A 23,861-nucleotide genomic window follows, 5' to 3' on the forward strand; every position below is an offset into this window, starting at 1 on the left:
TTGTCCCAGGAGACTAGGAGCAGAGGTGGCTGAGTCTTCCTGCAAATCCAGCCCTGCGCGGCAGCAGCACACAGGGGCCGGGGCTGCCCCTGTCCGGGGCAGGGGGGCAGTGTCCCTCTCTCCCAGGCCTCAGCAGGGGGCAGGAGACAAGTGCGTCTCTGTGGTCAGTCTGCTTTGGAGAGGGACCCACCATCCCATGGACAGAGGGCTGGGAGCTGGTGCTGGGTCTGTCAGGCGAGGCAGACGGGGAGACAGCAGGGGGCCTCTGAGGCTGGGCAAGGGCGCGAGGAGCGGGCCTGCTGGCTGGAGCGGTGGGCCGCGGGCAGGCCAGGACGGTGGGCTCAGGGCCGGGTGTCGTTGCTGGGGTAATAGGGAGCCGTGGCGACCTGCAGGCAGGGAGGAGAGCAGCCTGGTACTAGGGTGGGCGTGGCCGGAAAGGGACTGGAGCGGAGGGTGGGGGGAGGGGAAGCACCACGTGCCTCCTGCCCCGCAGGCTCGGAGGGTCTGGGGAGCCCCCTCACCCTCCACATCACCCGGGCAGGACACTGGCAAGACCCCCGGGGGGGGGGGGTCGGGCCGCAGGCCAGCAGGGGTGTGTGACCCAGTCCCACCCCCTTGCCAGGGCTGGGTCTGGCCCTCTGCCCGGGAACTCCCAGGTCAGCACTTTCCCCCCAGAATCTGGTCCTCAGAGTCTCAGGCCCCAAGGGCTTGTGGAGTCGGGTCCCAGAGCCCCACTTTCCTGGAATCTAGTCTTTCCTGAGGGATCTCAGGCGGCCCCTCCCCTCCCCGGGGGTTGTGGTGGGGCTCCAGGCCACGCTATGGCCGCTCCCAGCCCCAACAGTCTCTCGTGCCCAGAAACACAGCGGCCTCTGCCGGCCAGGCCTCGTCCACCAGCCCCAACTCAGCCTGCGGTCTCGGGGTGCCCTCTGGTGGCTGATGGGCCCGACCAGCGAGGCTGCCAGGGATCCCAGAGCGGGGCCTGGACTGGGCCTCCCACCCAGCCCCGAGTTCAGAGGAGGAGAGGACCCCGGAGGGGGCCCTGGGGTCTCTGGGGAAGGGGCGCACAGATCTGTCACCTGCTTTCGTGTGTTACTGCAAACGCCCAGAAGCCGAGCTGCTCGGATCCCCATTTTCCAGAGAAGCCAAGACCTGGAGTTAGAGAGACAGAAGGGTCTGCAGGGCGTGAACCAGGGCCCCGTGCTGCTCCTCAGCAGAGGGACAGTGTCTGCGCGAAGCCTGCTCGCTGACGGCAGCCTGCCCACCCCTCCAGGGCAGCAGTCCTGGGGGCCGACTCCTCTCCGCTTGGTGGGACCCAGGAAGGGAGGGGACAGTCTCTGCCTCCTCCAGGGCCAGCTGGGCTGTACCCCCTGGGATCAGCCACTCCCACCTGCTGGAGAGACGGGCAAGGCCAAGGAGGAAGCAGAAACACGGGAGGGGCGACGCTGCCATCCCCACGGGAGACTGGTGCTGCCCAAGGGGTCCCTGGGCCCACCGGAGACGGACGGCTGGCCCTTGTGCCCGATGGCTTGCCCAGAGAGGGCCTGTGGGCCGGGCCAGGCTGAGGTCAGGTGGTGCCCAGCTCTGCTCACGGCATTGGCTGCCCGGGTGCCAGGCGTGGTGGGCGGGGAGGGGCGGGCGGGCTGTGGGCCCCTCCACCCGCCCCTTGGCCGGCAGTCACACTACGGGCCTCAGGGAGAAGGCAGGCAGGTAGGAGCCCGGCCACCAGCCCCCGGGGGCGGGGAGGAGGGGGCGCCCTGTCCCCTGGTCACTTCCTGCCCTGTGCCTCGGTTTCTCCCCTGGACCCTGGAATGAGTCCCGCCTTCCTGGGGGTGCAGACGGACAGTCCCTCAGTGGGTGAGGCGGGGGGTCTGGAAAGGAGCCTGGAGAGGGTCTGGCCAGGATGTGCAGCCCCAGGGCCCTGGGGGCCGGATGCAGGGAGCCAATGCTCCCAGCCAGAGCCTGTCTGGGTTGGGGGCTGACTGCTGGCTACAGAGCGTGGGACCCCTGGGCACCGCTCCTGGTCACCGTGTCCTCCCATCTCAGGAGGGAGGGGCAGGCCTGAGCAGTGAGGGGCTGGCCCTGGTGACACGGCCCTGGGAGGGGCCGCCTGGGACCCCCAGGGCCTGGCTGCCCAGGTCCACAGCACTGGGGTAGCTTTCAGTGACCCCCTGACCAGGGCTGGCTGTCTGCCCCTCTGCCCGCCCCGAGCACGAGCCCCAGCGCCTTCACTGCTGGAGTTGAAGAGCTTCCCTCCATTCTGTTCTGCCTGTCAGGGGTAGGGGGTGGGATTCCAGCGGGGATGACACAGGACCCCTGGGTGCCCGGACTTCCCCGCCCCCTCCAGGAACAGGGGCATTGAGCCCCGGACACCTGCTCATGCAAATCTGCTGTTTGCATATCCTTCCCGCTCCACAGCCCCATTTGCCTGGTGCCCCTCCCACCCCCAGCGCTCGGCGTCCCCCCCACCCCCGTGCTCGGGGCCACCCCCACCATGCTCAGTGACCCCCCAGCCCTTGGCACAGGACCCGCCGCCCCTTGGCCGCCGGGCTGGAAAGCCAGAGGCCAGGGCCCAGCCTTCGGGGTCGGGGGTGAAGGGTGTGGGTGAGGGGTCAGGTGGTGACCCCAGGGAAGGCAAAACTGGGGCTTAGGACCACCTGCCTATCAGCGAGGAAAGGCTGATGTGGGCTGTGGGGGAGAGCACCACAGCACCTCTCCTGAGACAGAGGCCAGCCCCAGGCCCCCCGTCTCTGGCGGAGCAAGCCTGGGGCTCACAGACTGTGAGCACCCCAGTGCTGCCCAGGCCCCCACACATGTCAGGCCGGGGCACGTCCACACCGGGCCAGGGCGTGTCCACACTGGGCCGGGGAGCGTCCACACAGCGGGGATGCATCCACATGGCCAGGGCACGTCCACACTGGGCCAGGATGTGTCCACACGGCCAGGGCGTGTCCACACCGGACCAGGGCGCGTCCACACTGGGCCGGGGCGCGTCCACACTGGGCCGGGGAGCGTCCACACTGGGCCGGGACGTGTCCACACTGGGCCGGGGCGCATCCACACTGGGCCAAGATGCATCCACACGGCCAGGGCGTGTCCACACCGGACCAGGGCGCGTCCACACTGGGCCGGGGCACGTCCACACTGGGCCGGGGAGCGTCCACACTGGGCCAGGGAGCGTCCACACTGGGCCGGGGCGCGTCCACACTGGGCCAGGGAGCGTCCACACTGGGCCGGGGCGCGTCCAGCAGTGGGGAGGGAGGCCATCCCCACAGGCCCTGCTCTGTTCCCGGGAAGGCTCCCCATGTTACTACCTACACTCTGTGGTTGAAGAGCATCCCCCCGAATTCACATCCACCCTGAATCTCAGGATGCTTGGAAAGAGGGTCTTTGCAGAAGCAGGACTGATGGTGAGGTCACAGGGATTGGGGCGGCCCCTGGGGCAATGACCGCTGTCCTTACAAGGAGACAGGGAGGTGGAGGCAGAGACTGGAGGGACGCCGGAGCCCCCAGAGCTGGACGGGGTGAGGACCCTGCCCTAGACCCTGCAGAGAGAGCGGGGCCCTGTGCACCTTGATTTGGGGCTTCTGGCCTCCAGAGCCTCCTGTCGCTTTAAGACGCCCAGGCGGGGGTCATTCGTTAGGGCGCCCTGGGGCTCTGCAGCAGTTATGACCCCCAGGGCGGCAGGGCCGAGGGGTGCCCCAGCCCCGGCCAGGCTGAGCCCCCCTCGCCGCCCAGCCCAGCTCTGTGGTCGCATGCAGGTCCCCCCACACCCTGCGTGTGTCCCAGCAAGGTGGGCCCAGCACAGGTGGGGTGGGGGGTCAGATGCAAATCGTCCCCCACCCTCTCCCAGGGCCGGGATGGGGGGAATTTGAATACGGCCTTTCCAAGCCGGTGATTAACGATCTTTAGTCCAGGAGGCTGTGTGTGGGGACAGGGCCTGGGTGTGGGGGAACAACGCGGGCTGTAGGTGTGCCCTGGCAGCCGTGACAAAGTCCCGCAGAGGGGGCAGAGGACATGGGGAAGGCGTCTCTGCTCAGGAGGCCGGAACCCCACAGCAGGGCCAGGGGAGCGTCCTTCCTGCTCTTCCCTGGGCCCCGGCGTCCCCGGCCTTGGCCACATCCCTCCAGCCTCTGTGTGCATCCTCACTCGGCTTCTTCCCCTCCTTCCAAGGCCACCTTGGTCAGTGGATCAGGGCCCATCCTGATGACCTCCCTCTCCCTGATCACATCCGCAAAGGGCTTACTTCCACAACAAGCGTGTTCACAGGCCCCAGGAGCGAGGGCGTGGACGCGTCACTTTGGGGGATGCGTCACTTCTGGGGACACGGTGGTGGGCCCGTGGCGACCTACAGGGGCCCTGCCCACACCCGCCAGCCCTGCCTGTGTGCACAGGTGGCCCCTCTCTAAGAATCAAAGGGCTGGTCTGGCCCTGAGAACCGAGGGAGTTGCTCTCCTTTCACAAAGGGCCCATCCTGGCTGGGCCCTGCCCAGGGCACCTCCCAGGGGACAGCGGTGGACGGGGCAGGCGCGGAGCCAGAGCTTCCCAGGGTGGATCCGGCAGGGCAGGGCCTGTCGGGTCTGCCGGGACCTGGGGTCCCATCGGCTCTGCTCCTTCTGTGAACACAGGGGTGCAGGGGCAGGGTGGGCACGCTCTCCCCACTGGGTCTGCAGAGGAGGCCGCCGGAGACAGCAGGTTGCGGGGGGCCGTGCAGGCCATGGCCAGGGGGTGGGAGCTGGGTGGCTGGTCTGCAGTGGGTCCAGGAGGTGTGGGGGCGTTTGCCATCAGGCAGGCTGATGGGACCCAGGTCCTGTCCCTCGGGCCATTCCTGGGACCCCTCCGGGCACGTGGGCAGTGCTGGGTTGGAGTGAGGACTCAGTGGGCAGGTCTCTGGGAGGTGGGAAGGGCAGGGGGTTAAGGAGGAGGCCCTGTCTCTCCTCACCTGAGCTTCGTGCACCTGCTTGCCTGCCACCCCCTCTCCTCCGGGCACCTGGTGCCCAGGGTCCCATGCCTGTCCTGGGTTGACAGGGCTCTGCCATGGGGGGTATGGGGCAGGCTGCCAGACTTCCACTGCCTTTCGGGCTTTCCAGGACACCCCCTGCCAAAGCCTCGGCAGAAGTGGCAACGGACGCAGCTGGCTCGTGGCGCTGGGGGAGAGTGAGTAGGAGCATGGGGTGGGGAGGGGGCCAGGAGAAGCTTCCACCCGTCTTGGGGCCGGGGGCTTTGGAAGCTTGAGGAGGGCAATGCAGGCGGGAGGCAGGCCGAGACCGAGGGGCTACAGGCGGTCAGGCTCAGGGTTGGAGGACTGCAGGGAAGGGCACTGGGGCAGGTGCCTCCTCTTTCCACCTGCACCCGGGCTTCCCTGCGAAGGCGGCTGGGCCTCCAGCAGGAAGTGGGGTGGGGCTGACCCCTGGTGCCCTCAGGGTGGGCTCTGTCCCTGCAGAGAGGACCCCATGCAGGACGCCAGGGGCACCCGTCCTGGCAGCCCCGGGGGTGCTGGAGACACACAGGGGCCGAGCCTGGGCCGGGGTGAGATCGTCTTCGGAGTGTCCGGGAAGAAGCGAGGCAAGGTGAGAGCTGCCCCACCTGGGCACTGGCCGGCACCAACCCCTGGGCTCCCTGGACCCCGGGCCCCGACTCCCATCTCCAGGCCGCTCTCCCTTAAGGGGTCTGTTTGGAGCCCCCAGGAGGACAGAATTCTGGAGCTGGTAGCCCTCTCTGGCCCCTGCCTCCCACCCCAACACACGGCAGGTCAGGCCCCGCCTCCAGCCATCCTTGGCCGCTCACAGGTTACCCAGCAGGCCCAGATGGCCTGGGGAGCTCTGGCCTCCAACTGTGACCCTGCCCCCACCCTCTGGAGCCCAGCCCACCCCTGTGCCTAGCGCCCCCTCGCCTGCACCCCTGATCCCACCCTGCAGTTCGTGAGGGTGCCCAGCGGCGTGGCCCCGTCTGTGCTTTTTGATCTGCTGCTGGCCGAGTGGCACCTGCCGGCCCCCAACCTGGTGGTGTCACTAGTGGGCGAGGAGCGACCCTTCGCGTTGAAGCCGTGGCTGCGGGATGTGCTGCGCAAGGGGCTGGTGAAGGCGGCTCAGAGCACAGGTGGGTCAGGGTGCAGGGGGTCAGGGTGCAGGGGGTCAGGACGCAGGTCAGGGAGCAAGGGGTCAGGGAGCAGGGGGTCAGGGCGCAGGGGGTCAGGGAGCAAGTGGGTCAGGGTGCAGGGGGTCAGGACGCAGGTCAGGGAGCAAGTGGGTCAGGGTGCAGGGGGTCAGGGTGCAGGGGGTCAGGACGCAGGTCAGGGAGCAAGTGGGTCAGGGTGCAGGAGGTCAGGGCACAGGGGGTCAGGGTGCAGGGGGTCAGGGTGCAGGGGGTCAGGGCGCAGGTGGCTCAGGGTGCAGGGGGTCAGAGAGCAGGTGGGTCAGAATACCTGAGAGGCCCCGTGCTGGCCCTCAGCTGCCGTCCCCACAGTCACCCTCCCTCCGCGGCGCTGCAGGGTGGTGGGAGCTCCTCTGGGGGACACGGCCGAGGGGCTGAAGGTCCCCGGGCTCAGAGCCTCCTCCAAGAGATCCCAGCCATGTGTGAGGCCAACAGGCCTCAGCGGGACACCCCAGGGAAGGGTGAAACCTCTACAACCTGCTGTCCACGCTGGGCCTCCTTCACCCCATCTCCCGGGACAGCACCCTGGCCCGCCAGTCACTGGGGTCAGAATTAAACTCCTGGGCTTTGATTTCAGGGGCTGGGCCTTCAGATGGCCCAGTCAGGGAGGGGGGTGTCCACCCTCTCCCAGCCCAGAAACGACTGTAGGAGAGACGAAGGCGCTGCTGACGGTCGGGCTGAGGGCTCTGTGCTCTGGAAGGACGTCCTGGGTTCTGGGCGAGCACAGGCCGGGGTCAGAGTCTCTGTCCAGAGGGCAGCAGGGGCCTGCCTCTAGTCCTAACCCTGACCTTGGTCCTGGAGAGCACCTGGGAAGGCCGCCGTGCTCAGGGACCCCTGTGCCTGCAGGAGCCTGGATCCTGACCAGTGCGCTCCGAGTGGGCCTCGCCCGCTACGTCGGGCAGGCCGTGCGTGACCACTCCTTGGCCAGCACATCCACCAAGGCCCGCGTGGTGGCCATTGGCATCGCCTCGTTGGGCCGTGTGCTGCACCGCCGGCTCCTGGACCATGCCCAGGTGGGCGCTGGGCTCTGGGCGCTCAGGCCATGGGGCACGGTGGCGGGGCAGGGAGGCCCCCAGAGATCGGCCGCCTCGGGGCTGCAGGGCACGCCTGACAGAGGCCACCAGGGCCATCTTGCAGGCTGACCGCACTACACCGTCTGTGACTGAGCCCCCACCTGCCAGGCCAGCAGTGGGCAGACCAGCCCTACCCTCGAGGTGGGGGGAGCGAGCTCACAGGCCTGGGAGGGAGCGAGGCTGCTCTAAAGGCCGTGACAGTGACGTGACTCCAGAGCCAGGGGTGGGGTGGGGTGTTGGGGGCAGGAAGGGGCAGGTAGGGAAGGGAGGGGAGCCAGGGGGGGTCTCCTGCCCAGCGAGCGGCCAGCAGGAGGCAGCATCTCCCAGGACCCAAGTTGGGAGGGGGCTGCCAGGCTCCCAGCCAGCAAGGGCCTGGAGTGGGCACCTGGTTTCCGAGCACCCCACCCAGACTGGTGCCCAAACGACCGGCTTGGCCACCGCCCCACAAACTCGTGTGACTCGGGGCTGGTGTCCCCCGCCCTGCCCCCGGAGGAGGGTCTCAGGCAGGCCCCCAGAAGGCCAGGCAGCCGTGTGAGTGGAGCCCCCACCCCCAGCATGCGGGCTCCGTCTCGAGGGTACCCTCCCTGGGCGCCCCCTGCAGCAGCGGCGGCGGCTCTCCCGCCATCTGGGGGTGCGGGCCACACCTGGGCCTCACGCTGTGTGTGCCTAGGGTGACGGCCCCGTGCAGTACCCCTTGGACGACGGAGGCAGCCAGGGCCCCCTCAGCCCCCTGGACAACAACCACTCCCACTTCATCCTGGTGGAGCCGGAGGCCCCCGGGAAGGGCGACGAGCCTGCGGAACTGCGGCTGCTGCTGGAGAAGTACATCTCGGAGCAGAGGACAGGCTACGGGGGTGAGGATGCTCGGGGGTGAGGATGCTCGGGGGTGTGGGGGGGAGGGGGGCTGCCGTGGGGGTGGGGGGCTGCCCGGGGGGAGGGGGCTGCCCAGGGGGAGGGGGCTGCCGTGGGGGTGGGGGCCTGCCCTCGGGGGAGTGGTCTGCCCTTGGGGGGAGGGGTCTGCCCGGGGGGAGGGGGCTGCCGTGGGGGTGGGGGGCTGCCCTCGGGGGAGGGGTCTGCCCGGGGGGAGGGGGCTGCCGTGGGGGTGGGGGGCTGCCCTCGGGGGAGGGGTCTGCCCGGGGGGAGGGGGCTGCCGCGGGGGAGGGGGCTGCCTGCGGGGGAGGGGGGCTGCCCTCGGGGGAGGGGGCTACCCGGGGGGAGGGGGCTGCCCGGGGGGGGGAGGGGGCTGCCTCGGGGGAGGGGGCTGCCCGCGGGGGGAGGGGGCTGCCGGGAACACCATGGTGGGGGGGTGCAGGGGTGGGCAGGGCTGAAGGACTGCCAGCTTGGGTTGGGACGGGCATTCCAGGCTGAAGGCAGCAAACTCGCCAGAGCGTTGAGACCTGGGCCACTGGGGGGTCCTGGGTGAGGGGGCTGCTGGCCAGGGTGATGGGGAACATGACTTTGGGGAGTCTCTGCCAGGCGGTAACATTCCCACTGGGCAGCAGAGTGGTTGCAGGTCCGTTTCCAGTGCCGCCCCACCCCACCCCACCCGACCGGAGGCTCTGGCTGGGGGCTCCAGGCTCTGCAAAGAAAGTGAGATTTGTTCATTTCCAGAGGCCCATCTCCCTACACCGCCCAAGGTTCGCTGCCAGCAGGGGGCAGTGCTGCCTGAGGCGCGGCCTCCAGCGTGGCCAGGGCGGGTCTAAATCCTAAAAGCAGGATTTGCTAAAGCCCGTGTATTTACAACTAACATGTACAAATAATATACATGTGATCACTGGCAATATTTATAAGCAGTGTGTGTGTGTCTGCCAACTTAGCACTGTTTAATGAGAACGCAACCTAAGCCATGTTTAACCCTCACCTTGAGGATGCAGGGCTGGCCTGGGCTGCTGAAGCTGGGAGGCTCACACGCCCTCTGCCCAGTATCCTTCCCGCTCCGCAGATGCCTCGGGAGTTACAGGGGACCATTCTTGGGGCCGTCCCGGCAGTTTGCCAAGCTTTCCCCTCACAGCCCATCTGGCAGGTCCGGGCTCCTGCGGCTGCACATTCAGAAGTCTCACGTCTATTTTTTGAGGGGAAGTAGCCCAACTGCACCTCTCCTTCACCACATTGAGGTGCTCCAGGGCCCTCGGATGGCCTGGCAAGTGGTCAGTGGAGCTTTCTGCCCTGGCCGAGGAGACGGGCCCGCCTTTCAAACGTGGCTGGTGCGGCCAGGGATCCGATGTTCAACTTGATGTTTAAACAGCCACGAGGTGGCCACACTGGACAGTGGGGAGTGGGCCTGGCATCCCTGTCCCGGGTGACTGGGCAGCTGGGAGCCCACCTCTGGAGAAAAAGCCTCTTGCCTGGAGTTTGCCCAGAAAACGCCATCGGGTGGTGGTCTGAGGCCCTGGGGGGTGACCCCACAGGAGGGTCCCAGGCCCTCTGCTCACCCGGGCACCTGGGTGGACACTGTGCTCCATCCGTCCACAGGAACCAGCAGCATCGAGATCCCTGTCCTCTGTCTGCTGGTCAACGGGGACCCCAGCACCCTGGAGGTAGGGCAGGCGCGGCAGGAGGGGGCCTCCCTCGGGGCCCCCCAGCCAGGGCCGAGATCGCACCTGGCACTGACCTGGTCCATTGTGCCCACCTCAGAGGATTTCCAGGGCCGTGGAGCACGCCACCCCATGGCTGATCCTGGCGGGCTCAGGGGGCGTCGCCGATGTGCTCGCTGCCCTCGTGAACCAGCCCCACCTCCTGGCGCCCCAGGTGGCAGAGAAGCAGTTTAGGGAGAAGTTCCCCAGCGAGCACTTCTCCTGGGAGGACATCGTGCGCTGGACCAAGCTGGTATGAGCTGCCAGAGGGAGGGCCGCGTGCTGGCCCCGCCCTAGACCCCAGCCCCTGGACTGCGTGTCCATGCCCGGCCTCTCTGGCTGCAAAGCCCCCGGGCTGGCCCCCGCTTCAGGCCCTCGAGGGGTGGGGATGCCCTGGGCCTGGCGGGCTGGCATTCTGGCTGGGGGCCGTGGGGTCACACACCACCTGCCCTGCCCGCGGGGTCACCTCCGGGCCTTTGTCCTGGGGTCCCAGCTACAGACCATCATGTCCCACCCACACCTGCTCACCGTGCACGATTTCGAGCAGGAGGGCTCCGAGGAGCTGGACACGGTCATCCTCAAGGCGCTGGTAAAAGGTGAGGCCCGGCCGTGCCCGCAGAGGGCGCTGGGCAGGGGAGGGTGGTCAGCCAGCCCGGCGAGGGGCGGCCCCCACCCCGGGGTCTCGGCCTCCGGGGCCTGCTCTTGGGGCGGCTGTGCTCTGCTGTGAGTGTGAGTGTGTGTGACGGCGTGTGCGAGTGTTTGAGCGTGTGAACAGCCGTGTGTACACAGCGGCAGCACGTGTGACCAAACAGAAGGAACACAGAACCTTCCGGGGCCTCCGTACAATGATGACACGCAAATCCACGAGATGTTCTGTCTTTGGCAAGTTTTACGTTAGATATATTTTATCACAAATTTTTTAACTGTTTAATTATTCATTCCTAACTTTTATGTACTTAGTTTTAGCTGAGCTTGGTCTCTGTTGCGGACTCAGGCCTTGCTCTGGCTGCGGTGTGCGGGCTCTCACCGCGGAGGCCCCTCTTGTCGGGGCGCAGGGGCTCCAGGCGCCCGGGCCTCAGTGGCTGTGCTGTGTGGGCTTAGCTGCGCCGGGGCACGGGGATCCTCCTGGAGCAGGGAGTGACCCTGTGTTCCCCTGCATTGGTGGGGAGATGCTTAACCTCTGGACCACCAGGGAAGTCCTTAGAAAGCTAAGGTGCTCAGTAAACTCCGGGGTTTTAGTGCTTTCACAAGGTGGTCCACTGCTACTACTAAGTCCCGAGCATGTCCACCACCCAGAAGACCCACTAGACCCCGGCCTCCCCCAGTCTCTGGCGACCACGAGCCTGCCGTGTCTGAATCCGCCCGCTGGGGGCATTCCCTGGACATGGGACCAGACGCCCTGAGGCCTTTGGAGTCTTGCTCTGGGCATGCTGCTTTGGGCGGTCATGGGACCAGACGCCCTGAGGCCTTTGGAGTCTTGCTCTGGGCATGCTGCTTTGGGCAGACATGGGACCACACGCCCTGAGGCCTTTGGAGTCTTGCTCTGGGCATGCTGCTTTGGGCGGTCGTCCGGTACACTGTGGCCGGTACTGGGCGCCCGTCCCTTTAGGACAGTGACGGTCCGCGCTTTCTCTGTCGCTCTGTGGATGGACAGTCGGCTGGTCTCCACGTCCTGGCTGTCACTCACTTTGCTTCTCATTGAAGATAAACACCTGCGGAGAGGCTGACCGCTGGCAGGGGACATAGGCCCACACAGGGAGCAACTTTGGGGCAGGGGGCAGCCTTGAGGAAGGGAAGACTCCTCCAGACAGTCACCCACCCACTCCCCACTATTCCACCCAGCCCTGGAGTCCCCTTGGGGTCCTGGAGCTCCCAGCGGTGGCTCCTGGAGGTGTGGATGTCTTGTGGCTCCTGCAGGTACTCAGAGGGTGTGGAGAGAACCAGGACATCACGTCCGTGGACGTACATTTAGGAGACCCACCTCGAGGGGCCCTGTGCCCACTGGCTCTGCCAGCACCTGGGTTCCCCCTCAGCCACTCCACCCTCCCCGCCCGCAGCCTGCAAGAGCCACAGCCAGGAGGCACAGGACTACCTGGACGAACTGAAGTTGGCCGTGGCCTGGGACCGCGTGGACATCGCCAAGAGCGAGATCTTCAACGGGGACGTGGAGTGGAAGGTGGCACCAGGCTCTGGCCAGCGCCGGGCGGGCACCCTGACGAGGGGCCGGGGGCAGCTGGTGTCCAGGGCAGGCCTGTCACCAGGGGAGCCGGGGAGGCCAGGGCACCTCCCGTTGGGCCTCAGTGGCGGGCATCCCAGGCAGGAGGGGCTAAACATCAGCGGGCGCGGCCGCCTCGGTGCAGAGCAACAGGCAGGGCAGGGCACCCGGGAGCTGGGCGGCTTGCTGAGGGTCCCCACGCCCCTCCCGCGGGCCCCCTTCCCCATGGGTTCCTGCTCACCCTCCACCCGGCGCCCCAGTCCCGCGACCTGGAGGAGGTGATGATGGACGCGCTGGTGAGCAACAAGCCCGAGTTCGTGCGCCTCTTCGTGGACAACGGCGCGGACGTGGCGGACTTCCTGACCTACGGGCGGCTGCAGCAGCTCTACCGCTCCGTGGCCCCCAAGAGCCTGCTCTTCGACCTGCTGCAGCGCAAGCACGAGGAAGGCCGGCTGACGCTGGCCGGGCTGGGCGCCCAGCAGGCCCGGGAGCCGCCCGCCGGGCTGCCCGCCTTCTCCCTGCACGAGGTCTCACGGGTGCTCAAGGATTTCCTGCACGACGCCTGCCGTGGGCTCTACCAGGCGGTGAGTGCGGGGGGCGGAGTGCGGGGGGCGGGGGGGGGGGGGCGCGGAGAGTGGGGAGGGGGCGGGTGGGGCTGTGGCCGCAGGCTGACACACCTGCCCTCCAGGAGCGGGGCCCGGCCCGGCGGACCCTGGGCCAGAAGGGGCTGCTGGACTTGAACCAGAGGAGCGAGGACCCCTGGAGAGACCTGTTCCTGTGGGCGGTGCTGCAGAACCGCCACGAGATGGCCACCTACTTCTGGGCCATGGTGTGGATGCCAGGAGGGGGCCTGGGGGTCGGGGGAGGGGAGGGGGGAAGCTGGGAGGACACCGGAGGGTCCTGGGGGGTCCTAGGCAGGGCTGGGAGGACACTGGGAGAGGCCTGTGGGCGCTGGGAGGTGGCTGCACACTCAGGCCGGGTCTCCCAGGGCCAGGAGGGGGTGGCTGCCGCTCTGGTTGCCTGCAAGATCCTCAAAGAGATGTCCCACCTGGAGACAGAGGCCGAGGTGGGCCGCACGCTGCGGGGGGCCAAGTACGAGCAGCTGGCCCTGGGTGAGCACGGCGGGGAGCCGGCGCTGGGCGGGACTGGGCGGCGGGTGCTCCCGGCGTGGACACGCGGGCAGAGGGAGGCTCCCACTCCCGACGGGGAGGCCGGGTGCAGACGGGCACATCTCACAGCCCCGGGGAGGTGGGCGCGGGCGGGTGCAAGCTGCGGGGGGGAGCCCGGCGGGCGGGCCTGGGTGTCACGGCAGCGGCCGCCCCGCAGACCTCTTCTCCCAGTGTTACCGCCACAGCGAGGAGCGCGCCTTCGCCCTGCTGGTGCGTCGGAACCGCTGCTGGAGCAGAACCACCTGCCTGCACCTGGCCACCGAAGCCGACACCAAGGCCTTCTTTGCCCACGACGGGGTGCAGGTGAGCCCTGGGCGTGCTGTGGGCAAAGCCTGGGCAGACAGCAGGTGCCCCAGCCAGCTCCCTCAGGTGCTCCCCCACCCGCCTCCAGGCCACTGGGGTTGGGGAGCTCCATTCCTGGAAGCCGCCCACCTGACCCCCTCTGCTGGCCGCTCTCCCCACTAGCCCCAAGTCCAGTTCAGTCGCTCAGCTGTGTCTGACTCTGCGACCCCACGCATGGCAGCACTCCTCTTCCCTGTCCATCACCAACTCGCGAACCATGCTCAAACTCCCATCCATCAAATCAGTGTTGCCATCCAACCATCTCATCCTCTGTTGCCCCTTCTCCTCCCATCTTCAATCTTTCCCAGCATCAGAGTCTTTTCCAATGAGTCAGTTCTTCACATCAGATGGCCAAACTATTGGAGTTTCAGCTTTAGTATCAGCCCTTCCAGTGACATTCAGGACTGATTTCCTTTAGGAGAGACTGGTTGGATCTCCTTGCAGTCCAAGGGACTCTCAAGAGTCTTCTCCAACACCACAGTTCAAAAGCATCAATCCTTCAGCACTCAGCTTTCTTTATAGTCCAACTCTCACATCCATACATGACTACTGGAAAATCCATAGCCTTGACTAGATGGACCTTTGTTGGTAAAGTAATGTCTCTGCTTTTTAATATGCTGTCTAGGTTAGTCATAGCTTTTCTTCCAATTTCATGGCTGCAGTCACCATCTGCAGTGATTTGGGAGCCCAAAAAGTAAAGTCTGTCAATGTTTCCACTGTTTTCCCATCTACTTGTCATGAAGTGAAGGGACCAGATGCCATGATCTTAGTTTTCTGAATGTTGAGTTTTAAGCCACCTTTTTCACTCTCCTCTTTCACTTTCATCAAGAGGCTCTTTAGTTCTTCTTCACTTTCTGCCATAATGGTGTCATCTGCATATCTGAGGTTATTGATATTTCTCCTGGCAATCTTGACTCCAGCTTGTGCTTCATCCAGCCCAGTGTTCCTCATGAAGCACTCTGCATATAAGTTAAATAAGCAGGGTGACAATATACAGCCTTGACGTACTCCTTTTCCTATTTGGAAACAGTCTGTTGTTACATGTCCCGATCTAACTTGCTTCTTGACCTGCATACAGATTTCTCAGGACACAGGTCAGGTAGTCTGGTATTCCCATCTCTTGAAGAATTTTCCACAGTTTGTTGTGATCCACACAGTCAAAGGCTTTGGCGTAATCAATAAAGCAGAAGTAGATATTTTTCTGGAATTCTCTTGCTTTTTTGATGATCCAGCGGTTGTTGACAATTTGATCTCCAGTTCCTCTGCCTTTTCTAAATCCAGCTTGAACATTTGGAAATTCTCAGTTCACATACTGTTGAAGCCTGGCTTGGAGAATTTTGAGCATTACTTTGCTAGCATGTGGGATGAGTGCCATTGTGCAGTAGTTTGAACATTCTTTAGCATTGCCTTTTTTTGGGATTGGAATGAAAACTGATCTTTTCCAGTCCTGTGGCCACTGCTGAGTTATCCAGAGTTGCTGCATATTGAGTGCAGCACTTTCACAGCATCATCTTTTAGGATTTGAAATAGTTCCGCTGGAATTCCATCATCTCCACTAGCTTTGTTCGTAGTGATGCTTCCTAAAGCCCTCTTGACTTTGAACTTCAGGATGTCTGGCTCTAGGTGAGTGATCATACCATTGTGGTTATCTGAGTCATGAAGATCTTTTTGGTATAGTTCTTCTGTGTATCCTTGCCACCTCTTCTTAATATCTTCTGCTTCTGTTAGGTCCATACCATTTCTGTCCTTTATTGTGCTCATCTTTGCATGAAATGTTCCCGTGATATCTCTAATTTTCTTGAAGAGATCTCTAGTCTTTCCCACTCTATTGTTTTCCTCTATTTCTTTGCATTGATCACTGAGGAAGGCTTTCTTATCTCTCCTTGCTATTCTTTGGAACTCTGCATTCAGATGGGTATATCTTTCCTTTTCTCCTTTGTCTTTCGCTTCTCTTCTTTTCTCAGTATTTGTAAAGCTTTCTCAGACAGCCATTTTGCTTTTTTGCATTTCTTTTTCTTGTGGATGGTCTTGATCACTGCCTTCTGTACAATGTCACAAACCTCTGTCCATAGTTCTTCAGGCACTCTGTCAGGTCTAATCCCTTGAATCTATTTGTCACTCCCACTGTATAATCATAAAGGATTTGATTTAGGTCATACCTGAATGATCTAGTGGTTTCCCCTACTTTCTTCAATTTAAGTGTGAATTTGGCAATAAGAAGTTCATGATCGGAGCCAAAATTAGCTCCCAGTCTTGTTTTTGCTGACTGTATAGAGCTTCTCCATCTTTGGCTGCAAAGAATATAATCAATCTGATTTGGGTATTGACCATCTGATGATGTCCATGTGTAGAGCCTTCTCTTTTGTTGGAAAAGGGTGTTTGCTATGACCAGTGCGTTCTCTTGGCAAAACTCTGTTAGCCTGCTTCGTTTTGTACTCCAAGGCCAAATTTGCCTGTTATTCCAGGTGTCTCTTGACTTCCTACTTTTGCATTCCAGTTCCCTATGATGAAGGGGACATCTTTTTTGGGTGTTAGTTCTCCGCCTCTGGTCTCGGCAGGAATGCTAACCCGGAGCCTAGCCTCCCTCCATGGAAGGAGCTCCTTCTCCCCCAGGAGGGAGGCCCTGGGGGCTCCAGACTGGGGGGACTGATGCCTCCGCTGAACCCTGAGGGCAGGCCTGCTGCGGCGGGCACTGCAGCAAAGGTGTGGAGGGGGTCGGGGGGGGCAACAGCCACGCCTTTGTTTCAGGCCTTCCTGACCAAGATCTGGTGGGGGGACATGGCCTCGGGCACCCCCATCCTGCGGCTGCTGTGCGCCTTCTTCTGCCCGGCCCTCATCTACACCAACCTCATCACCTTTAGGTCGGTCAGCACAGATAGCAGCCGCTTGCCAGAGCTGTGCCAGGCTGGGGGGAGGGGAGGGGGGAGGGGGTGGAGTGCAGCTTCACTGTTGCCGGTGGTGGCACACCCCCAGCCTCCCCCCACTGCAGATCCGTGTGGCCCCTGTGCGCGCCCCCCCTCCCCACCGCAGATCCGCGTGGCCCCTGCGCGCCCCCCACCCCTCATCCCTCTGCAGTGCACCTGCTGGCCGGGGGCTCGGGGCCGAGCGGGAGCCTCGGGTGCCCTCCCCCGGTCCCTGAGGGGCTCGTGTGCTCGCAGCGAGGAGGCCCCCCTAAGGACAGGCCCAGAGGACCTGCAGGAGCTGGACAGTCTGGACACAGAGAAGAGCCTGCTCTGCGGCCTGGGCAGCGGGTGAGAGCCTGCGGAGGGGCAATGGTGGGCATGGGCGAGTTCGGGACCCCGGGTGCCCGTCTCACCACTGCCCATGGCCTCCTTCGGGCGCAGGGCGGAGGAGCTGGCTGAGGCGCTGAGGGGTGAAGGTGACCGAGGCCGGAGAGCCGCCTTCCTGCTAACACGCTGGCGGAAGTTCTGGGGGGCGCCCGTCACCGTGTTCCTCGGGAACGTGGTCATGTACTTTGCCTTCCTCTTCCTGTTCACCTACGTCCTGCTGGTGGACTTCCGGCCCCCTCCCCAGGGGCCATCGGGGTCTGAGGTCACCCTCTACTTCTGGGTCTTCACGCTGGTGCTGGAGGAGATCCGGCAGGTCAGTGGGGGGCCCGGCCCGGCTGCAGACGGAGCCCAGGGGGTTGCGGGTCACAGCCCGGCCCAGGAGAGGCTGTGCCCCGCGAGGGGGAGCCCGGGCCGCTGTCACTGGGCCGCCTGCCCCCCGCCAGGGCTTCTTCACAGACGAGGACACGCGCCTGGTGAAGAAGTTCATGATCTACGTGGAGGACAACTGGAACAAGTGCGACATGGTGGCCATCTTCCTGTTCATCGCCGGGGTCACCTGCAGGTCTGGGGGCCCGAGGCCTGGCAGGGGGCAGCCCCGGGGGGCTGCTGGGCAGGACTGCCTCCAGGATGGGTCCGCCCGGGTCTGGCGCCCGTGCTGTGCATCCTGGAGGAAGCCCCAGCCCTCTCTGGGCACGGCGGCCATCCAGCCTGACCTCCCCACCCCAGGATGCTGCCCTGGGCCTTCGAGGCCGGCCGCACGGTGCTTGCCCTCGACTTCATGGTGTTCACGCTCCGGCTCATCCACATCTTCGCCGTCCACAAGCAGCTGGGCCCCAAGATAATCATCGTGGAGCGGATGGTGAGCCCAGGCCGGGGCGTGAGCCCGGCCCCACCCGGCGGGAGCTGACATGCCTCTCCCCCTGCCCCCGCCTGGCGGGTGCTGACCCTTCTCCCTCACGCCTCCCTGCACCGGCCAGCGGGTGCTGACGTGTCTTCCCTCCCTCCCCACTCCCGCCCCCCGAGATGAAAGACGTCTTCTTCTTCCTCTTCTTCCTGAGCGTGTGGCTCGTGGCCTACGGCGTGACCACGCAGGCGCTGCTGCACCCGCACGACGGCCGCCTGGAGTGGATCTTCCGCCGCGTGCTCTACCGGCCGTACCTGCAGATCTTCGGGCAGATCCCGCTGGACGAGATCGACGGTCAGGACTCAGCCCAGGCCGGGGGGCTCTGCATGGGGCCCCGCCCTGGGGAGTCACAGCACCGAGACACCCTTAGCAGCATAGTCCTTTTGTAAGACCATGGACACCTGGTCCTTCAGGGGGCCTCTGGGGGTCACAGGAGACCCCGGCCTGATGGCTGACGGTGGGGAAGTCCAGCACACCCACCAGGTCATGTCCGGTGAGGGATAGGTCCGGGCTGACGGGTGCCAGCTGTGGAGGCCCCAACCTCGGGCCCTGGGCAGGAGACAGAGACAGAGCTGTGGGCAGAGAGGGCCGCGGGGGTGGGGGCCTTGCGGGTGGGGTGGGCAGGCACTCAGCAGGGCCTCACCCCGGCCATCACCTGGTCTGGGCCCCACAGCTGGCCTCCTCTCAGCATGTCCCTGCCGATTATGCGTGTGGCCTGTCTGCTGGGGAGGCCCTCGGTTAGAAGGCTGCTCCTGAGGGCACCCTAGCTTCTGGGGACCCACCCAATGTGTGAGCCCAACACCCTGCCTGGCTTGTGTGGCCTGCCTGAGAGGGTGTCTCCAGGGCGGTCCCCTGTATAGGGGTGTGGGTGGGGGCTGGTGGAAAGTGAAGTCGCTCAGTCGTGTCTGATTCTTTCAGACCCCATGGACTGTAGCCTGCCAGGCTCCTCTGTCCATGGGATTTTCCAGGCAGGAATACTGGAATGGGTTGCCATTTCCTTCTCCAGGGGATCTTCCTGACCCAGGGATTGAACCCGGGTCTCTTGCATTGAGGGCAGACTCTTTACCATCTCAGCCACCAGAGAATCCTCCGAGAATTTCTCATGATAGTGCAGTGGGGGGTAGGGGGGTGCTCGGGGAGCCCCAGGACAGGGAACACCTTCGTGGGCCCCAGCACGGCTGGGGTTCACTGAGGGGGAGAAGGGGAACCAGTCCCTCCAACAAGGGGGGCCAGTGTGGGGGCCCAGGGCTCCAGCCGTGCTGGGCACTCCCGGGGTGCAGAGCGGGGGCAGGGGGTCCTCACTCAGGCGGGTGTCACGGGGCGATCATGGGTGCAGAGTCCCTGAGGCTGTCTGCGGCCGCTGATGAGGCAGGTCAGCGCCCGTGACCTGGTAAATATTTGTCCATGGGACGAGGACGTGACTGAGACTGGCTGACTCTGGGCTGAGGGGCTGCGCCGTCACGGGAGCTGCCTCCTAATTAGCGGGTTTTGCAGGCTCATTTCCTGGGCTGTTTTCTTAGTCCCCCCCGCGCCCGGCACGGGGCTTCGTGTGTGCTCTCCCGTGGGCACCATTTTCCAGGCCATTAGTTTAATGAGCCCCTGCCCGTCCTCCCCGGGCGGCCCCGCCTGGGGGACGCTGCCATGACCTCCAACTGCCCCAGTCCCAGGGGGCCCCTCGGGAGGAGGGGGGAGAAGCGGGCGCCCAGCACTGGGCAGGCGTGGGGTCCCTCCCAACCCGACGGCCGCACACCGATGGTACGAGGGCACTCTGTTATGGTTCGGGGTCCCCGGGGGCAGGGAGGTGCCGGACTAGGGCTGCAGACTCCCAGGGGTTCAGTTTCAAAAGCCACTGTAGCTGCCAGGCTGAGCCCCACCATGGCAGGGCCAGCCTGGGCCAGTTCGCTGAGGGTCCTTCCCCTTCCCTGTCTCTCAGGGTGGAACCCCCCAGCCAGCCCCTCCCTGGGAGCCCACCACCCTGCAGGCAGAGGGTAGTTTGCTCACTTACGGGCCGCAGGAGCCGGGTCCCAGTGTCCCGGGCAGAGCCCCCAATCTGGGCCCCAGGAGGCCCCAGGACGACCCATCTCCCAGCTGGGCCTGGCGGTGCCTCTAAGAGTCCCGGGGGAGACGCAGGCGCCTCATCACCATGGAGCTGCTTCCATCGGATGGGCAGGCCCTCTGGGCCACTCAGGGTGCCCAGGGCGAGAACGGATCTGCAGGCTGGGAGGGCAGGGGCGGCTGGGGAGGGGTCTCACACGGAGCCCCCAGGCCCCATCGAAGTACCTCACTCAGGAGGGGCTTATCCTATGAGGGAGACACACACAGGGGAATAGGCCCTGCCAGCCTGACACGCGAGCCCAGAGATGGGAACACGGGCACACATGGAAACAGAGACCCCCGTGCCCTGCGCTGAGGCACAGCGTGAAGACAGCGGGGGGCAGCCACAGAAACACAGTCCTACGTGCATGTGTGTCCAGGTCCACACACACACGCACACACACACGCACACACACATACGCGCACACACACACGCACACACACACACACACACACACACACGCACGGCCTGCAGAGATCACCACCTGGAGCCTCAAGCCCTCCTGACGGGGAGATGCCCCACACCCCGGGGCCCCTGCGCCCGTGCGCCCCCTACCCTGGCCTCCGTCTGCACCTCCCTCCCATCGCCTGGGGCAGGTGGGGGCCAGGCTGGCCCTGCAGGGGCTGAGGCAGGCAGGGGAGGGGCTGGAGCAGGGCTCCTGGGGCCCCTCAGGGATGCCGGCCCCTCCAGATTCCCCATCCAGGGCCTGGAGCTCAGCCTGCCCCAGAGTGGGTGCTCACTGCCCGTGCCCCTCCCGCCCCGACGGCTCTTGGAGCTGGCTCGTCCTCCAGCCCGCAGTAACCCGTGTCAAGGGCGTTCTGCTGCTGCAGGCTTTGGGAAAGTGCAGACCTGCCCCGGCTCAGACTCCTGCGGCAGCCAGTGAGCCACAGGCCTGAGGAGTCCTGCGGGAGAGCCCCCACGCCCTCGCTGAGGCCAGCGCCCCCGATGCTGCCTTTGAGCGGAGCCTTGGGTGGGGGTGGGATGACACGGGCTGGGCTCTGCTTCCAGAGCCCGTGGGCCGCTGTGACGTCACAGCGAGGCCAGGGGAAGTGGGGCCGGCACAGCCAGGCAGACCACCCAGGACCTGGTTGTCCCAGGACTCGGACTCTGAGTGCCGAAGCCCGGACCATGCCCGGGAAAGCACGGGAATTGGCTGCCTCCCCGGGCCCTCCCCCTGGGTGGCCTCAACCGTGGGGACACAACTCTTGACGCCCACGGGCGCTGGCCGCTTGGGCCGGCCCCAACCCCACGCGCCTGGCCCCTTACAGAAGCCCGCGTGAACTGCTCCCTGCACCCACTGCTGCTGGAGGGCTCACCCTCCTGCCCCAACCTCTACGCTAACTGGGTGGTCATCCTCCTGCTGGTCACCTTCCTACTGGTCACCAACGTGCTGCTCATGAACCTGCTCATCGCCATGTTCAGGTGCCCACCCTGCCCCCTGCCTCTGTCCACTCTGGGGGGTGGGGCTTGGTTCTGGTCCCCCTGGCCCAGACCTGTCCAGGCCTCCAGACTGCAGGGGCAGTCACCTCTCTGCCCCCAGGAGGGGCTTGGATATGGGCTGTCACTCCAGAGCTGGGGCTCCCCTCTGGAGGGCTCCCCTCTGGAGGGCTCCCCTCTGGAGGTCTCCCCTCTGGAGCTCAGGGCACTGAGCAGGTGGTGCAGGCCCAGTAGGGGTGTGCGGGCAGGTGCCTGGGTCTGCCAGGCTGTAGCAGAGGGGTGGCGGGGAACCCCGGGGGCGGGGCGGGGCGGGGAGCAGGGCCACGTGCCCACGCCACCCGCCTGCCCGCTGCTGTCCGCAGCTACACATTCCAGGTGGTGCAGGGCAACGCAGACACCTTCTGGAAGTTCCAGCGCTTCCACCTCATCGTGGAGTACCACCAGCGCCCCGCGCTAGCACCCCCGTTCATCCTCCTCAGCCACCTGAGCCTGGTGCTCAAGAGGCTCCTGCCGAGGGGGGCCCCGCAGAAGCAGGCGCGCCTGGGTGAGGCTCCTGCCAGAACCGCGTGGATGGAGGGGCCCTGGGCCTGGGTGGGGGCAGGGGGCAGCAGGTGGCGGCCCGGAGGGCCTGCCCACAGGGGGCTCCCAGGCCTCGGCCCTGCCCTGAGGCGGCCCGGCCTCCCCAGAGAGGGACCTGCCAGAGCCTCTGGACCAGAAGGTGGTCACCTGGGAGGCGGTGCAGAAGGAGAACTTCTTGAGCGAGCTGGAGAAGCGCCGGAAGGAGAGCCAGGAGGAGCTGCTGCGGAAAGCGGCACGCAGGTGCGGGGGCGCCCTCCCTGGCCCGCCTGGGCCGGCGCGGCGGGCCGCTCAGGGCGCTGAGCCCGTAGGGCTGCCCTCGGAGCCAGCGCCCTCCCTGCAGCGCCAGCCACGGCCCCGCAGGGTGCCAGGCAGGGGAGATGCTGGGGGAGCTGGTGGAGAGCCAGCTCCCGGGGGGCTGGGAGATCTCTGCAGGGTGACAGGCTGCCTGAAGGCTGGCATGGCCGCTCATGTCCCAGGGTCTGGGCTGGGTAGGGACATGGCCCGGCTCTAACGAGCAGCCTCTCACCCTGGACTGGGCTCTGCTGGGCCGGGCCTGCCCTACACTTGGGGGTTGGTGCCAGGACTCCTGGGGCTCCTCCTGTTCTGGGGCGAACCTCACACCCACGCGCCTGGTCCTGCCTGCGGGTGGGAACAGCCCTGACCCCCGCCCCCACCATGCCCGAGGGGCCGGAGCACCCTGAACTCAGGTGCCCACAGAGGCTCAGTGACCCCCAAACGCACCCGAAGGGCCTGGGCATCAGTGCAGGGAGGTGGGAAGGCCCCCCATGTGGTGCATTGGCCTTCAGCAGCCTGCTGCCCGCCCGCTCCCGCCACAGGGTGGATGTCGTAGCCAAGCTCCTTGGGGGCCTGAGGGAACAGGAGAGGCGCGTCAAGCGTCTGGAGTCTCAGGTAGGTGGGCGGACCAGGGCGCCCTTCTCCTTGGGCTGGGCCTGGCAGGGGGCATGCAGTCAGGGCAGGGGCAGGGCGGGCAGGGCCTGGGGCTTCGGCACTCGTGCCCCTTTGGGGCTCCTCCAGGAGGAGACCCTGCCGCTCCCTGGGGTGCCCTGTGCTGAAGACCCCTCCCCGCCCCCTCCTCCCTGTCCTCGAGTGACAGCCGCCAAAGGGTCAGAGGGGAGCCGGCTGGCGGGGCGGGGGGTGGACGCAGGCTCGGCCCCAGAGTCCCCAGCCTGCCCTCCTCCAGGTCGGCTACTGCGCAGCGCTCCTCTCCTCCGTGGCCGACTCGCTGGCCCGCGGCAGCGCCTACTGGAGTGAGTGTGACGGTCCCCGTGCCCTGGGCGCTTGGGGGGCGGGTGGGCACGGGCAGCCCTCTGCCAGCCTGCAGTCCTGGGGCTGCGTCCTCTGCTTCCCACCCGTCCTGGGAGAAGACAGCCCCGGTCCTGGATGGCCCTTGGCTGGGGCCCTCTGTGGGAGGCACGGTTCACGGGCCCCACTGGCTGCTTCCCCCGCCCACCCCCAGCTCTCCCCGGGGCTGCCCCATTGGGCACCCAGCAGCTGTAAGGGGGCCTTCCTACCCCCCCCCACAGACTCTCGGAACTCCAGCAGCGGGAACCCACCAGCCTCTGCTGACCACGGAGGGGCCCTGGGTAGCAGGGAGCGCCCAGAGGCTGGCCAGTCACCCTCCAACCCCTGAGCCACCTGGACGTCAGCACATGGAGCCCCGCGCTCCCAGGGGCCCAGGCCTGGGGGGAACGGCCGTTGGCTGCTCATCCTGGGCCTCGTGGAGATGCCAGCACACACCCCCACCAGTTGAGCACCCCCAAGGGGATGTACCACCCTCGTCCTGCCCAGCACCTCCTCAGGCCTGGGAGTGCAGCGGTGTGTGTCACGGGCCCCCCGACAGACCCCCGAGCCCCATCCAGAACCAACAAGCTGGGGCCAAAAGAGCAGGCCTCACTGAATGCCTTGTGGGGGGCCTCCTTTTGGGGGGCAGCTGCCTTGGGGTCTACACCCAACCTGTGTCACCCACCAAGAGACTGGTCTTTTTCTGAAACACTTGGAGTTGGAACCTCTGTC

General features: G+C 65.6%; 1 protein-coding gene across 1 annotated transcript; it reads left to right on the plus strand.

Annotated features, from left to right (window-relative positions):
• Window positions 1–1,688: 1,688 nt before the first annotated feature.
• On the plus strand, window positions 1,689–23,861 carry TRPM5 (transient receptor potential cation channel subfamily M member 5). The gene is made up of 26 exons (XM_070457848.1): window positions 1,689–1,707; window positions 5,088–5,154; window positions 5,441–5,567; window positions 5,916–6,096; window positions 6,997–7,163; window positions 7,894–8,077; window positions 9,696–9,760; window positions 9,858–10,049; window positions 10,290–10,392; window positions 11,854–11,972; window positions 12,272–12,595; window positions 12,700–12,840; window positions 13,000–13,123; window positions 13,338–13,483; window positions 16,271–16,383; window positions 16,681–16,773; window positions 16,867–17,125; window positions 17,256–17,374; window positions 17,539–17,671; window positions 17,836–18,010; window positions 21,080–21,233; window positions 21,611–21,792; window positions 21,935–22,067; window positions 22,664–22,736; window positions 23,029–23,095; window positions 23,372–23,861. Exons 3-26 carry the CDS (start codon window positions 5,451–5,453, stop codon window positions 23,476–23,478), a joined length of 3,471 nt encoding a protein of 1,156 aa, XP_070313949.1. The 5' UTR covers window positions 1,689–1,707; window positions 5,088–5,154; window positions 5,441–5,450; the 3' UTR covers window positions 23,479–23,861.

The sequence above is a fragment of the Odocoileus virginianus genome, chromosome 28, assembly GCF_023699985.2.
Source record: "Odocoileus virginianus isolate 20LAN1187 ecotype Illinois chromosome 28, Ovbor_1.2, whole genome shotgun sequence".
NCBI lineage: Eukaryota > Metazoa > Chordata > Mammalia > Artiodactyla > Cervidae > Odocoileus > Odocoileus virginianus.